Consider the following 16,872-nt stretch of genomic DNA (forward strand, 5'->3'; position numbering starts at 1 on the left):
CTAAGTGAGTGACTTTGGACAAGACACTTATCCCACATGAGCCTCAGTTTCCTCAACTGTAAAATGAAAGAATTTCAGATTAGACTTCAAGGTTTCTTCTGTCTCTAAAATAGTATACTTCTGGGATTTAATTACTGTTGAGCCAAATCAGAAACTTTATGAGAGACCATCAGTAACACAGGGGAAACCTAACATTAATTAATGAGATGATCATTTAGTATATTAAAAACGGGTATTTATATTAATTAAATGAGCAACATGTCAAAATCTACTTTGTAGCAAAGCAAACCTTAACTTGTCTGTAGAATCTGCTTACAAAGTCTGTGTACGGGGCTTTCCTGGTGGCACAGTGGTTGAGTGTCCACCTGCCGATGCAGGGGACACGGGTTTGTGCCCCAGTCCAGGAAGATCCCACATGCTGTGGAGCGGCTGGGCCCGTGAGCCATGGCCGCTGAGCCTGCGCGTCCGGAGCCTGTGCTCCGCAACGGGAGAGGCCACAACAGTGAGAGGCCCCCGTAAGGCAAAAAAAAAAAAAAAGTCTGTGTACATTTCAAAGAAAGTTACCTGGTATCACCCAACATTAGGTAACAGCAATAGGGTGTGACTCAGAATATGTACTTAACTGTATGCAGAAATCAAATGAGGGCCTGGGGAAAACCCTTTTGTTGAAGTAAATTATCACAAGAATTAACATGTAGCATTCAGTCAAGGGTAAGCACAATTTCAGCACGTAATAAAATGAAGATCGACCTCTGTTGAAACCACCACTTCCGGTTACCAAACAAAATCACTTCCTCCCAAACTAGGAAAGAAACAAAGCAAAACTACCAATTCTAGAGTGTTTATCCAGAAGCCTAAAATTTCATAAACTTTGGTGCAATAATTCTATTTCTACAGCTCTATACCAAGGAAATAATCCTAAACACAGAAAAAACTTCATGCCTAAGAATGTCTATCATAGGGTTATTTATAAAAAGAAGAAATTGGGAACAATATAAATTTAACCAAAAAAAGGGATGGTTAAGTAAAGCTATAGTAATTAATATAACAAAATTTAGCCACTGAAAACAAAGACTTTGTGGGAGTATTGAGAAGTGTTTAAAGTAAGGCCAAAAAACTCAAAAGCCAAATACAGTAAGTCTCCTACACATGAACCTTCAAGTTGCAAACTTTCAAAGATGCGAATGTGCGTTTGCACGTCCAATCACGTAAGTTAGTTCACATGTCTGGAGTACATTGTCACGTGCGTGTATCCTCTACAAGTGGTTGTGCTTTTGTGTACTTTATTGTACAGTATTATATAGAGTACAGTAGTACAGTATCTTTATCTCAAGCCCAGGATGTCCAGAAGCAAGCCTTAAAGGAGTGGTGACATAGCTGGTACTGCTAAGAAGCGCCAGGCAATAACAATGGAATCTACTGTGCAAAAGGAGGAGCTTACTAATGAGGACCTGATGGAATTGGAGGCCCAGATAAAGGACAAAGAGAGACAAGAGGAAGAAGAGGTAACTGAAGACCCGAAGAGATTCACGACACTGGAAAGGGCAAGGGGAGTTTCTTTGAGGAGGCACTGTTAGTTTTTGAGGCACAGGATGGAAACACAGAACAGTACACAAAGGTTGCAGCAGCCGTTCAAAATGCAATCCAGTGCTACCGTGTCATCTATGACAAGAAAAAAAGAGCTACTACCCAGACATCACTGGATCGTTTATTCAAGAGGGTAGATAGAATTGAATTCAGCAAGGAACCAGAACCTGTGCCATCAACGTCAGGCATGAGTGAAATTGCATCTTGCCCTCCATCTCCTATTGCTGACGATCCCTCAGCTCTACCTCTCCCACCTCCTCTCCCTCCTCCAGTCAATAACTCTTCTTGCCTGTTCACTTGATGCCAGCCCCTGTATGCCAGCTGTTGTACTGTACTACTGTACTTTTCAGGGTACTGTACTGTAAGATGAAAAATGTTTTATTTTTTGTGTTTATTCTTTATGTATTATTTGTGTGAAAAGTATTATAAACCTATTACGGTACAGTACTGTATAGCCAAGTGTGTTAGTTGGGTACCTAGGCTAACTTTATTGGACTTACAAACAAATTGGGCTTAAGAACTCACTCTCAGAACGGAACTCGTTTGTATGCAGGGGACTTACTGTATGTACAGAACTGCACATACAATATACTTTCAGCTGTGTTTAAAAAAATAAGTAAAACATATATGTGGAAAAAAGTGACGGGAAGCAAATACACATTAAACCATAGTTTTATATGACTGGTGGGACTGTGGGTAAATTTTAGTACATTTCTGTGTTTCAAATTTTATTTAATGAATATAGTTTATCTTAAATAATGATTATATAATTGAATATACAAAATACATTATTGCATTACTCATTAAAATATTCCTCTAAGGTAAATAGGGTACAAGTTAAGGTTATTTAGCATGGAATACACAGTCATGGAAACCCTGGAAATGTCTAGAAGTAAGTCTTTTAAAAATAAAATGGATTTTAAAGGAAATCCTTCAAAGGAAAAAAAAATTTAAGTCCTGGGAGATCACTGAGCAGTTAATTCTATGATTTTTACTTTTTTAAATGTAAGTCCTAACGTAAGACAGGCTTTAAGGCCTGGATAGAAGGCACCAAAGAACATCAAGAATATGGCTGAACCAGATGACACTTCTTGGGTATGCAAAGTCTGGCCTTCCAGCAACGATTATAACCAGATATTAGGAAAATAAAATAATTTACCTAGGATCTCTGCCAGTCAGTGTACAAGACCAAAAGCTAAATCCAGGTTTCTTGACCATTCTAGTGGTATAGGAAATAGACTTTGTATGGCAGCTTATAAACCAAGAGATGGAGCTTAATATTTTTAAAATATCAGTGCTTACGTTTTTTGTTTTTAAATTAAAAGCTACCTAAAACCCCTGAACTTGCCAGCACACACACAAGCCTCAGGCAATATTAAATTACTCATTCTTCATGTTACTTGTTTCTCCAGGTTGGTGTGTGTGTGTGTGTGTGTGTGTGTGTGTGTGTAAATCAGGATCCACAGGCACATGCATACATACAAGTTTCCCTTACCTGCCAGCCCCACACCTGTTTTCTTTGAGATATGACTACTTAAAATAGAATAAGGTAATGACTTACTGAAAGGCTTCTCTTAGTAAAAAGAACTTTCAAGATATAGCTTAAGGAATAAAATTTTAAATAATTTTTAATAAGAGAAATGTCTCCAGTTATGACATGTTAGTTTAAATATTAACCATCATGCCTACTCTCTTTACCTTTCCCCTTTACCATTTCAACTCTAATTAGGTTATCTCCAAACTTTCAAGTATGTCCCCACTGTATTGTTTTTTCAAATAAAATTACTCACATTTAGTCTTACATTTAAACACTCTCCAACTTCAGAATCCTATCATAAAATCCTTTGTTTTTCTATACTTGATAGGGTTGGTGGGGAGATGTGAAAGACAGAAAGAATAAGAAATGGGAAATGGATGAGATTCTTGTTAGTATCTCTTTGTAGCTTCATACAGTTTCATAAAGGGCTTATAAACACACAATCTTTTCTATGAACCATTATCTCAAGAGCCGCTATTAAATACTCAGTAAAACATCAAAATTAAGAAATATATACTTGGGACTTTCCTGGTGGCACAGTAGTTAAGAATCCACCTGCCAATGCAGGGTACACAGGTTCAATCCCTGGTCTGGGAAGATCCCACATGCTGTGGAGCAACAACTACTGAGCGCACGTGCCACAACTACTGAAGCCCACGTGCCTAGAGCCCATGCTCCACAACAAGTCACCGCAATGAGAAGCCTGTGTACCACATCGAAGAGTAGCCCCCACTCACTGCAAGTAGAGAAAGCCCGCACACAGCAATGAAGACCCAACAGAGCAAAAAATAAATAAATTAATTTAAAAAATATATATATATGCTACATGGGACCTTTTAGAACAGACAGTATTGTAAAATCAAATAGGTGGGGACTTTCCCAGTGGTCCAGTGGTGGAGAATCCGCCTTCCAATGCAGGGGATGTGGGTTCGATCCCTGGTCAGGGAACTAAGATCCCACATGCCATGGGGCAACTAAGCCCGTGTGCCACAACTACTGAGCTCGCGCAACTCGACTAGAGCCCGCGGGCCACAAACTAGAGAATCCACGTGCTCTGGACCCCGTGCGCCACAACTACATAGCCCATGCACCCTGGAGCCTGCATGCCTCAACGAAGATCCCATGTGCCACAACTAAGACCCGACACAGCAAAAGTAAATAAAATAAAAATAAATAAATAATAAATCTTAAAAATAAATTCAAATAGGTGGAATCACAAACGAAGACCCACAGTTTGCAACATTTCAGATGCTTCCAAATTTCAACTAACATCTTATCCTTCCTTCTTTAATGTCTTATGCTTCATATGTTACTTCTCTTCACTGATTTTTATAAACACTCTAGCAAAATTTTAAGAGTAAGATAAATACACAGTTCTCTTGTTTACACATATACAATTCATTTTAAACTTTTTGTTTTATTTCACTGTTTTAAAATATTTAAATTAAGAATATTAAAGATATAAATATTGTCAATTATTTTTTACTCTCTGCTTAAACATGATTTTAATTTGTTTCTATTTGTTTACTTTCAGGAAATCGGAGATGGTGGTTCTCTCAGAATGGTTCACTTCGGTTTGGTATAAATATGAAACTTGTTTTTTTATTTTTAAAAAACCCGCATTTTTCACATCTAAACTTTTTCATGGCCTGATATAGATTAAAATCTCCCTATATGAATTAAAAAGAGGAGAGATAACATGAATTAGTTAAAACATTTAAATTCAGAGTATTTTCAAAGTAAAGTTTTATTAGTTTCAAAAACATGCAGCATAACAGCAAAGTCATCTTAAGTAAAAGTCTTTAACTTACTTATTTTCAATAATGTAAAATTTTTGAAGTTCCTTAAATTGTACCTTATTAGGTGCTTCAAAAGTAGGATATTGAAACTTGGTTCTCCCAAGTATTTTAAATATCTCCTCTTGTGATATTGTTTATATTATTAATTTGCATGATGAATAAAGTATTTATTAAGTGAAAAGTTCAGCCCAGGCCCATTGTTGGAAGACAATTTTCCATGGGTCTCTTGAATTACTGATAATGAGGCACTGACTGCCCCTTGGAACACAGATACTATCTCCTTCTGGAGCAATATGCTTACAACCTGTTATAAAAGGTTTGAATTCCCTAAGCTCAGAGTTCCTACCCTTTACACAGCCCAATGAGTGTGCAACTGTCACCTGGCCCTCTTCACATCACCCTGTGGGAATGGGACTTAGGAAACCATTGCCCACCCTGCAAAAAAATGTTACTCTAGCAACTATTGCTGTAAGTAATAAACTCTCTTTTGTCTCTGACCCAGAGTCTCATGTCTTCTACCAGCATGAAACTGAAGTTTGATAACTTGTTGTCTTGCAAGTAGGGTAAAAATCTCAGACCCTTCACAGTTCTTGATCCCCATTCATTAGCAGGTAGCACATATTTTACAACTGTAAATGTCTATAATAATCAACATCTTTTTCAAATATTGTATATGAGGTACATTATATATTTAAATCTTATAGTTAAGAGTTAATTAGATTGAACTCTTTTATACTTCGGATTTTTCTCCCTACTTCCTATTCCTCTGTACCACTACCAGAGGGTACAATACAGAAAGGAGGTGAAACCCAAATTAGATTTTTCAATATGCTCTGGAAAAGTTTTAGTAATACATAGTACCTGAACCATACTAAAAAGAGATGAAAAGTTACCGGCAAATTTTCTTTTTACTATTCCTATCTTTCTTTAGCATAATAATCAAAAGTTAACTGATTTTTTAAAGAAAACATTATATTGAGAAAAATATGGCTTTGTCAAGATTGCAACAATTTCTCCAGATTTTTTAGTAAATAGTCATTAACCAGAAATACAAAACACATTTTCTGATCTACCATATCCTTTTGTTTATTTGGCCACTGTCTAGAGACTGGTAGAAAAGTTCAGTACTGTTTCTAGGTCCTTTGTGAGTAGACCATAGTTCATACTAAAAAGTAAAAATTTAAATGAAATATTAAGATAAAATATGGATATAAATAAAATTATTTTGTTCTATACAATGATGATGATGGTAGGTTTGCCAGTTATCTAGGTGAAAATTAAACAAAATTTAGTTCTTAGATAAATTTCCCATTTTTCCCACTTCACATGCCTCTGGAAAAATTAACTCAAATATGTAGAAAACCAAGTTTAGACAGTAGTAAGAATATGTTATACATGACATCTTCAAGAGTGTCCATGATTTACAAATGTTGTGCTTTCAAAATGTTGTGAACCTGGGGGTATTTATTAAATATTCCAATAAATTGATATTTCTGCTCTGCTACAGACGGGAAGGATGATGAATGAACTTCCACTGCTCTAAAGTGAGAATAGAGGCACAAACAAGAACAGCTACGTAGCATCTGCACTAGCACTGACAGGTTCACATTTTCTCCTTCAGGAACAGATGCATGAGCTTTTTCAACTATTCTGTGACATTCTCAGATCCCCAAAAAGTTCCACAGTAACTCATATTAGTGATGACATTGTGCCTGATTACCAAAATAAACTGTGTTTGGAATACCTGTTTCTAAATGGTTTGCTTTCACTAAAAAGCCAAATAACCAAAACTGATATTATATTTGCTTCTTACCAACTATCGACATGTTAGTAAAGACAAGAACTATCAAATTTACAAGTGATGTTATATTCTAACACTTTATTAACTATATTATTTTAAAGTATGTAAAGACATACAGACCAATGGAATAGAATGGACAACCCAGATATAAACCCTCAGAGATATAATCAAGTGATTTTAGTATTGGGAAAATTGTATATCCACATGCCAAAGAATGAAGTTGGACCCTTACCTTGCACCATATATAAAAATTAACTAAAAATAGATCAAAGACCAAAACATAACACCTAATTTATGTAAAACTCTTAGAATAAAACATAGGGAAAATCCTCATTACATTAGATTTGGCAATGACTTCTTGGATGTGACACCAAAAGTACAGGCAACAAAGGTAAAAATAAATAAATTGGACTACATCAAAATTTAAAACGTTTTGTTCATCAAAGGACATTATCAACAGAGTGAAGAAGCAACTTATGGAATGAGAGAAAAAATTCGCAAATCATGTATCTTACAAGAACTTCTACAGCAACAAAAATACAGCCCAGTTGAAAAATGGGCAAAGAACCTGAATAAACATTTCTCCAAAGAAGATATACAAATGGCCAGTAATCACATGAAAAGATACTCAACATCACTAATCATTAGGGAAATGCAAGCCAAAACCACAATGAGATACCACTTCACCACATAAGGATGGCTATTAAGGACGAAAAAGAAAGTAAATGTCAGCAAGGATGTGGAAGAACTGGAACCCTTGTGTACTACAGGTAGGAATGTAAAATGGTGCAGCCACTATGGAAGACAGCATAGCAGTTCCTAAAAAAAATTGAAAACAGTACTATATCGTCCAGCAATTCCTTTTCTGGTATACGTATCTGTACAACCATGTTCATAGCAGCATTATTTATAATAGCCAAAAGGTGAAAGTAGCCCAAGTGTCCCACCAAAGGATGGATAAACAAAATGTGGTATATATATATACAATGGAATACTCAGTCTTAAAAAGGAAGGAAAATTCTGACACACGCTACAGCATAGATGAACCTTGAGGACATTATGCTAAGTGAAAGAAGCCAGTCACAAAAAGACAAATACTGTGTGATTTCAGTTATATGAGGTATCTAGAGTAGTCAAAATCATAGAAACAGAAAGTAGAATGGTGGTTGCCAGGGACTAGGACGCAGCGGAAATCAGGAGGAGCTGTTTAATAGTACAGAGTTTCAGTTTTGCAAGACAAAAAAGTTCTGAAGATTGGCAGTACAATAATGTGAATATACTTAATACTACTGAACTGTACACTTAAAAACGGTTAAGATGATACATTTTATGTTATGTGTATTTTACCATGATTTTATAAGTATGTATGTAACACACAGTTTTACTTTACAATATGACCTTGAAGTCTCTGAAAGAATTACATTAAGATCTGCTACCTCATTAAAATAACTCCAAAAAAGAGCTAATTTTCAGAAGTAACAATATTTCCCATATTTTAATAATCTAGAAACTATAATCCTAGTTAAATAATCACCAATTTTTTTTTTTTTCAAATCATGGAGGTTTGTTTGTTTGTTCGTTTGGAGAATTATACAACAACCAGTCAAGAAGCATAGGATTCACCCTACATAAAAAAACTTATCCACTGCACTTTTTTGCTGAATTGCAGCCATATTTCTGTCAGTACAAGTGATGACCTATATATGAGGGATTAATCTGACACAAGACAGTGAAGCTTAGCCCTTCAGTATATCATAATCTATTTATTCTGCATGCTAAGAGGAATTCAGATTTTAAAATTATACAGGAAGTGACTCTATAAATGTACAAAGGACAAGAATTAAATCCTAAAATATTAGGTTTTAAAATCTATATGACATGAATGTACTTATTTATTTTAAAATGTCAAAAACTGTCTATGTTATGGGCTTCCCTGGTGGCGCAGTGGTTGAGAGTCCGCCTGCCGATGCAGGGGACATGGGTTCGTGCCCCGGTCTGGGAAGATCCCACATGCCGCGGAGCATGGGCCCATGAGCCATGGCCGCTGAGCCTGCGTGTCCGGAGCCTGTGCTCCACAATGGGAGAGGCCACAACAGTGAGAGCAAAAAAAAAAAGTCTATGTTAACATGAATGGACTTAATTATTTTAAAATGTGAAATAAATGTCATATTTAATTTTAAGAGGTAGAATTAAAGTCTTCATTTGATAACATTTAATATAAAATTAATAAGTAAACCTTAAATATAGAGATTTATTTAAGGGGGTTCTATCTAGAAGTCAACATGATCTCATTCTGTGATCACTCACTGAAGTTACCACTATCAAGAGAGGAGAGATGTGCTCACATAATTCACAGGTAGAATGAAAGACATGGTCAGACTAAAAAGAAGAACCCTTTCTTTACTCTGTAATTACTCATATTACATATAAAAAATAAAATTATTAATGATGTATACAAGAGATGCCCGCCAATAGGGACTGCCCTGGTGGCACAGCGGTTAAGAATCTGCCTGCCAATGCAGGGAACATGGGTTCAAGCCCTGGTCCGGGAAGATCCCACATGCCACGGAGCACCTAAGCCCGTGTACCCCAACTACTGAGCCTGCACTCTAGAGGCCACGAGCCACAACTACTGAGCCCTCGTGCCACAACTACTGAAGCCTGTGTGCCTGGAGTCCATGCTCTGCAACGAGAAGCCACCGCAATGAGAAGCCTGTGCACCTCAACGAAGAGCAGCCCCCGCTCACTGCAACTAGAGAAAGCCCGCCCGCGCACAGCAATGAAGACCCAACGTAGCAAAAATAAATAAATATTTTTTTAAATGGTTAACTTAAAAAAAAAAAGAGAGAGAGAGATGCCAATAATTTCTTCTTTGAAAACCTGCCCTGCTCGTAACCCAGGAAGGCAAACGTCCTTTGTGCCATTTGACCCTGTCCCCTCACTCCCAACTGTACCTCCAGAACACAACTGATTGAAGCAATTTATTACTCTTTCCTGGGGATCTGGAATTAGAACATGTACATTTAATTGTGGGAAGAACAACCAGAAGTCATGTAGACTAAGACCTAGGTCTTAGGCTATCATTTTGAGATGGTCATGATATGGCCATGTGCAAGTGAATGCATGAGCAGGAAAGTCAATTTATAACAAATGAGAAGAGAAAAGCAAACATGCAGAGAAATGTCAACAAGACAGCTGGTTCCAGAGAACTGTTTCCTGGAGGCTGCCAGTTGAATGAAATGAAATGCCCTTTTAAGGTATCAACTCTCCCTACCTTTTTACTTGAATCTTTTTGTTGTTACAACCAAACATTCCTTGATTGTAACAATGATTCAGAAACATTCATACACAAAGTTTTACAAACTAATTAAGGACTTGAAAACATGACACAATGAAGAAGCATACTCTTTCAAATTTCTTTTAAAATATCTGAGAACTGATCCTTTTTCAAATGTGAGAAGCATGATAGAAATGGCACTATTAAGTAGGTACTGTCCTCTATACCATAGCAATCTGTAGTAAGGCACTCAAGCTGTGAAGCTTCCTCAGCTCAGAAGACACCTTTTATTCTTCTCTTACAGGATGTTAACGTCAGGATTTAATTTCAGGGAATACCCTGGCAGTCCAGTGGTTAGGACTCCACCCTTTCACTGACAAGGGCTCAGGTTCAATCCCTGGTTAGGGAACTAAGACACGTGGCATGGCCAAAATTTTAAATAAAAAAATAATAGATCTAGGCTAAGGAGTGTCGCCTGGAGGGCACTACTAGAGCTGGAGGATCCTGTCAGAGGTCAAGAGGTTGGAATCCTAGACAAGTCCTGAGGGAATGCCATGGACCAAGGTGGGATAACCTAAAATGAAATTGATAATTGTTTTTTTTTAAAGATTTAATTAAAAAAAATATATTTATTTACTTATTTGGTTGTGCCAGGTCTTAGTTGCGGCACGCAGGATCTTTAGCTGTGGCATGCGAGATCTAGCTCCCTGACCAAGGATCAAATCTGGGCCCCCTGTATTGGGAGTGTGGAGTCTTAACCACTGGGCCACCAGGGAAGTTCCAAAAAAGCTTTGAGTATCTACTTATCTTCTTTTTTTTTTTTTTTTTTGCGGTACGCGGGCCTCTCAGTGTCATGGCCTCTCCCACTGCGGAGCACAGGCTCCGGACGCGCAGGCTCAGCAGCCACGGCTCACGGGCCTAGCCGCTCCGCGGCATGTGGGATCTTCCCGGACCAGGGCACAAACTCAAGTCCCCTGCATCGGCAGGCAGACTCTCAACCACTGTGCCACCAGGGAAGCCCTCTCCTCAATTTTTGTTTGATTTTATTTTTTTAAATCTCCTTAATCTTAGATTATTTTACTTTTTATCATTTGAGAATGCTTTATTATTTTATTTAATCTTTTACTTTCTGGTTTTAATTGGTTAACTCTATATTGATTATTCTTATCTTACACTATTGTTTTAATTTTTTTGTATCTTTTCACATTTTTATTAAAGTATTGTTGATTTACAATATTATATTAGGTTCAGATGTACAACATACTCAATATTTTTACAGATATTCTATTTAAAGTTATTATAAAATATTGGCTATGTCCCCTGTGGGGTACAATATATCCTTGAATCTTATACATAGAAGTCTGTACTTCTTAATCCCTTACTCGTGTCTTGTCCCTCCCCCATCCCTCTCCCCATTGGTAAACAGTAGTTTGTTCTCTATCTGTGAGTCTGTTTCTGTTTTGTTATATTCACTAGTTTGTTATATTTTTTAGATTCTACATATAAGTGATATACAGCATTTGTCTTTGTCTGATTTATTTCACTAAGCATAATACTCTCCAGGTCCATCCATACTGTTTTAAGTGGAAATTTGTCATTCTTTTCTATGGCTGAGTAATATTCCTTTGTTCATACATACCACTTCTTTATCCATTCATCTACTGAATGTACACCTGGATTGCTTCCGTATCTTGACTATTGTAAACGATGCTGCTATGAACACTGCGGTGCATGTATCTTTTCGAATTAGTATTTGTGTTTTCTTTGGGTATATACCCAGTAGTGAAACTGCTGGATCATATTGTAGATCTATTTTTAGATATTTTTCTCCAGGTCTTTTTTTTTTTTAATTTACTTATTTCTTTATTTAAAGCAGTTCAGTATTGTTAATTTTTTTAAAAATATTATCGAAGTATAGTTGATTTACAATGTCATGTTAGCTTCAGGTGTACAGCATAGTGGTTCAGTTGTATATATATACATGTATGTGTATATATATATATATATATGTATGTATGTATAAATATATATATATATATCTTTTTCAGATTCTTTTCCCTTACAGGTTATTACAAAATATTGAGTATAGTTCCCTGTGCTATACAGTAGGTCCTTGTTGGTTATCTAATTTATATATAGTAGTGTATATATGTTAATCCCAACCTCCTAATTTATCCCTCCCCATCCCCTTTCCCCTTCAGTAACCATAAGTTTGTTTTCTATGTCTGTGGGTCTGTTTCTGTTTTGTATGTAAGTTCATTTGTATCATTTTTTTTAGATTCCACATATAAGTGATATTACATGATATTTATCTTTTTCTGTCTGGCTTACCTCACCTTAGTTTGATAATCTCTAAGTCCATCCATGTTGCTGCAAATAGCATTATTTCATTCTTTTTCATGGCCAAGCAGTATTCCATTGTATATATATATACCACAACTTCTTTGTCCATTCATCTGTCGATGGACATTTAGGTTGTTTCAATGTCTTGGCTATCGTAAATAGTGCTGCAATGAACACTGAGGAGCATGTATCTTTTCAAATTATAGTTTTCTCTGGATATATGCCCAGGAGTGGGACTGCAGGATCATATGGTAGCTCTATTTTTAGTGTTTTAAGAGAACTCCATACTGTTCTCTATAATGGTTGTACCAATTTACATTCCCACCAACAATGTAGGCGGGTTCCTTTTTCCTCCATACCCTCTCTAGCATTTATTATTTGTAAACTTTTTGATGATGGCCATTCTTTTTTTTTAAATAAATTTATTTATTTTATTTATTTATTTTTGGCTACGATGGGTCTTCGTTGCTGCACGCAGGCTTTCTCTAGTTGCGGGCTTTCTCTTCCTTGTGGTGTGTGGGCTTCTCATTGCAGTGGCTTCTCTTGTTGAAGCATGGGCTCTAGGTGCGCGGGCTTCAGCAGTTGTGGCACACGGGCTGAGCAGTTGTGGCTCACGGGCTCTAGAGCACAGGCTCAGTAGTTGTGGCACACGGGCTTAGTTACTCTGCGGCGTGTAGGATCTTCCCAGACCAGGTCTCGAACCCATGTCCCCTGCATTGGCAGGCAGACTCCTAACCACTGTGCCACCAGGGAAGCCTGATGATAGCCATTCTAACCCATGTGAGGCAATATCTCATTGTAGTTTTTGTTGTTGTTGTTGTTTTCTGTGGTACGCAGGCCTCTCACTGTTCTGGCCTCTCCTGTTGCGGAGCACAGGCTCAGGATGTGCAGGCTCAGTGGCCATGGCTCACGGGCCCAGCCGCTCTGCGGCATGTGGGATCTTCCCGGACCAGGGCACGAACCCGTGTCCCCTGCATCGGCAGGCGGACTCTCAACCACTGCGCCACCAGGGAAGCCTTCATTGTAGTTTTGATTTGCATTTCTCTAATAATTAGTGATGCTGAGCATCTTTTCATGGCCGTCTGTACATCTTCTTTGGAGGAATGTCTATTTAGATCTTCTGCCCATTTTTTGATTGGGTTGTTTTTGTTTCTGTTTTGTTTCTGATGTTGACTTGTATGAGCTGTTTGTATATTTTGGAGATTAATCCCTTGTCAGTTGCATCATTTGCAAATATTTTCTCCCATTCTATAGGCTGTCTTTTCATTTTGTTGGTAGTGTCCTTTGCCGTGCAAAAGCTTTTAAGTTTAATTAGGTCCCCTTTGTTTATATATGTTTTTATTTCCAGTACTGTAGGAGATGAATCCAAAAAGATATTGCTGCAATTTATGTCAAAGAGTGTTCTGGGACTTCCCTGGTGGCTCAGTGGTTGAGAGTCTGCCTGCCGATGCAAGGGACACGGGTTCGTGCCCTGGTCCGGGAAGATCCCACATGCCGCAGAGTGGCTGGGCCCATGAGCCATGGCTGCTGAGCCTGCACGTCCGGAGCCTGTGGTCCGCAATGGGAGAGGCCACAACAGTGAGAGGCCCGCATACCGCAAAAAAAAAAAAAAAAACAGAACAAAAGAGTGTTCTGCCTATGTTTTCCTCTAGGAGTATTATAGTATCTGGTCTTGCATTTACGTCTTTAACCCATTTTGAGTTTTTTGTGTGTGTGGTGTTAAGAGTTTCATTCTTTTACATGTAGCTGTCAAGTTTTTCCAGCACCACTTATTGAAGAGACTGTCTTTTCTCCATTGTATATCCTTGCCTCTTTTGTTGTAGATTAATTGACCATAAGTGCGTGGGTTTACTTCTGGGCTTTCTATCCTGTTCCATTGATCTATATGCCTGTTTTTGTGCCAGTACCAAACAGTTTTGATTACTGCAGCTTTATAGTGTAGTCTGAAGTCAGAAAGCCCATTCCTACAGGTCAATTTTTCTTTCTCAAGACTGCTTTGGCTATTTGGGGTCCTTTGTGTTTCCATACAAATTAAAAAATTTTTTGTTCTAGTTCTGTGGAAAAATGCCATTGGTAATTTGATAGGGATTGCATTAAATCTGTAAATTGCCTTGGGTAGTATAGTCATTTTAACAATATTGACTCTTCCAATCCAAGAACACTATATCTTTCCAACTGTTTGTGTTGTCTTCAGTTTCTTTCATCAGTGTCTTACAGTTTTCCAAGTACAGGTCTTCTGCTTTCTTAGGTAGGTTTATTCCTAGGTATTTTATTCTTTTTGAAGCGATGGTAAATGGGATTGTCTCCTTAATTTCTCTTTCTGATCTTTCATTGTTAGTGTATAGAAATGCAACAGGTTTCTGTGTACTAATTTTGTATCCTGCAACTTTACCAAATTCATTGATGAGCTCTAGTAGTTTTCTGGTAACATATTTAGGATTTTTTATGTATAGTATCATGTCATCTGCAAACAGTGACAGTTTTACTTCTTGTTTTCCAATTTGGGTTCCTTCTATTTCTTTTTCTTCTCTGATTGTTGTGCCTAGGACTTCCAAAACTATGTTGAATAAAAGTGGTGAGAGTGGACATCCTTGTCTTGTTCCTGATTTTAGAGGAAATGCTTTCAGCTTTTAACCACTGAGTATGATGTTATTTGTGGGTTTGTCATATACAGCCTTTATTATGTTGAGGCAGGTTCCCTCTATGCCCATTTTCTGGAGAGTTTTTATCTTAAATGATGTTGAATTTTATCAAAATCATTTTCTGCATCTACTGAGATGATCGTATGGTTTTTATTCTTCAATTTGTTAATGTGGTGTATCATACTGACTGATTTGTGGATACTGAAAAATCCCTGCATCCCTGGTATAAATCCCACTTGATCATAGTATATGATCCTTTTAATGTACTGTTGGATTCAGTTTGCTAGTATTTTGTTGAGGATTTTTGCATCTACGTTCATCAGTGATATCAGCCTGTAATTTTCTCTTCTTGTGGTATCTTTGTCTGGTTGTGGTATCACAACACTATGAGACTAAAAATCAACTATAAGGAAAAATAAATGCAAAAAACACAAACATGTGGATGCTAAACAATATGCTACTAAACAACAAATGAATCACTGAAGAATTCAAAGAAGAAAAAAAATACCTAGAGACAAATGAAAATGAAAACACCATGATGCAAAACCTATGGGATGCAGCAAAAGCAGTTCTAAGAGGGAACTTTATAGCAATACAAGCTTACCTCAGGAAACAAGAAAAATCTCAAATAAACAACCTAACCTTACACCAAAAGCAACTAGAGAAAGAAGAACAAATAAAACCCAAAGTTAGCAGAAGGAAAGAAATCATAAAGGTCAGAGCAGAAATAAAAGAAATAGAGACTAAGAAAACAATAGAAAAGATCAAGGAAACTAAAAGCTGGTTCTTTGGAAAGATAAACAAAATTGATAAACCTTTAGCCAGACCTATCAAGGAAAAAAGGGAGAAGGCCCAAATCAACAAAATTAGAAATTATAAAGGAGAAGTTACAACTGACACCACAGAAATACAAAGGACCATAAGAGACTACTACAAGCAACTATATTCTTAATATTATTATTATTATTGAATCTGACAACTGCTAACTGTTTAATTCTCATATTTAGGCCATTTATATTTAATATAAATATTAATACGTTTGGATTTAAAACTACCATTTTATTGTTTTCTGTTTGTCCCTCTGTTTTCATTCCTCTGTTTTCCCCTTTCTTGACTTCTTCTAAATTATTTAAATAATTTTTAGTATTTCATTTTAATTTATTATATTTAGTCACTATATATTTGTTTATTATATCTCTGTATATTTATTTTTTATACCTATAGGATTTTTTTAGTGGTTTCTCTAGGGATTAAAATAAACTGACAACTTTTCAATCTTCTTAGAATCAGTGTTTTAACAATTCAAGTGGAAAGGAGAAACATTACCACCATATAGATCCCTTTACCCTCCCCCTTTATGTTTTAGTTATCTCATATATTACGTCAACTTATATTGAAAATCCCATTTGATAGTCTTTTTTATTTCAACTGTCCAATATATACTACAGAACTCATAAAAATAAGACTTGTCTGTTACACTACTCAACAATTTACCATTCCAGTTGTTCACACAAATGAGCAGATAGGTAAATGATACATTTCAGCGGCACCAATCTCAATTTTGCCCTCAACTCTACCTAATAACCCTTCTTGACTTCCCTGGTCAATTCTCTCCCACTCCTCACCACTTTCCTGAAACCTCCCATCTTGCTATTTCTACCCTTAATCTGAGCAAATGACCTTGCCTCCTAATTCACCGATAAGGAACATCAGCCAAGAACTCCTCAAATTCTTGGTATCACTCATACTGACCTGTACTCATACCTATCTATATCCCGGAGCTGGATTAAGGGACTGACTGACCAAATAGCTGCCTGAATGCCAGTCTACAAGAAGCACTATAAAATCACTGGAAGAAACTGACAATAAGAGACCATTTAGAGCAA

At 36.9% G+C, this 16,872-nt stretch overlaps 1 protein-coding gene across 1 annotated transcript in view; it reads left to right on the plus strand.

Moving 5' to 3' along the window:
• The window catches only part of WDPCP (WD repeat containing planar cell polarity effector), a 392,633-nt gene extending 387,788 nt beyond the window's left edge, over positions 1-4,845 (plus strand). Inside the window, exon 18 of the mRNA XM_029231558.1 lies at positions 4,659-4,845. Coding sequence (XP_029087391.1) covers positions 4,659-4,782 — 124 coding nt within the window. The 3' untranslated portion in view covers positions 4,783-4,845. The remainder of the gene's footprint in view (positions 1-4,658) is intronic.
• The last annotated feature ends 12,027 nt before the right edge of the window (positions 4,846-16,872 follow it).

Source organism: Monodon monoceros, unplaced genomic scaffold (genome assembly GCF_005190385.1).
Source record: "Monodon monoceros isolate NGI ecotype Baffin Bay Population unplaced genomic scaffold, NGI_Narwhal_1 Super_Scaffold_19, whole genome shotgun sequence".
Classification (NCBI taxonomy): Eukaryota; Metazoa; Chordata; class Mammalia; order Artiodactyla; family Monodontidae; genus Monodon; species Monodon monoceros.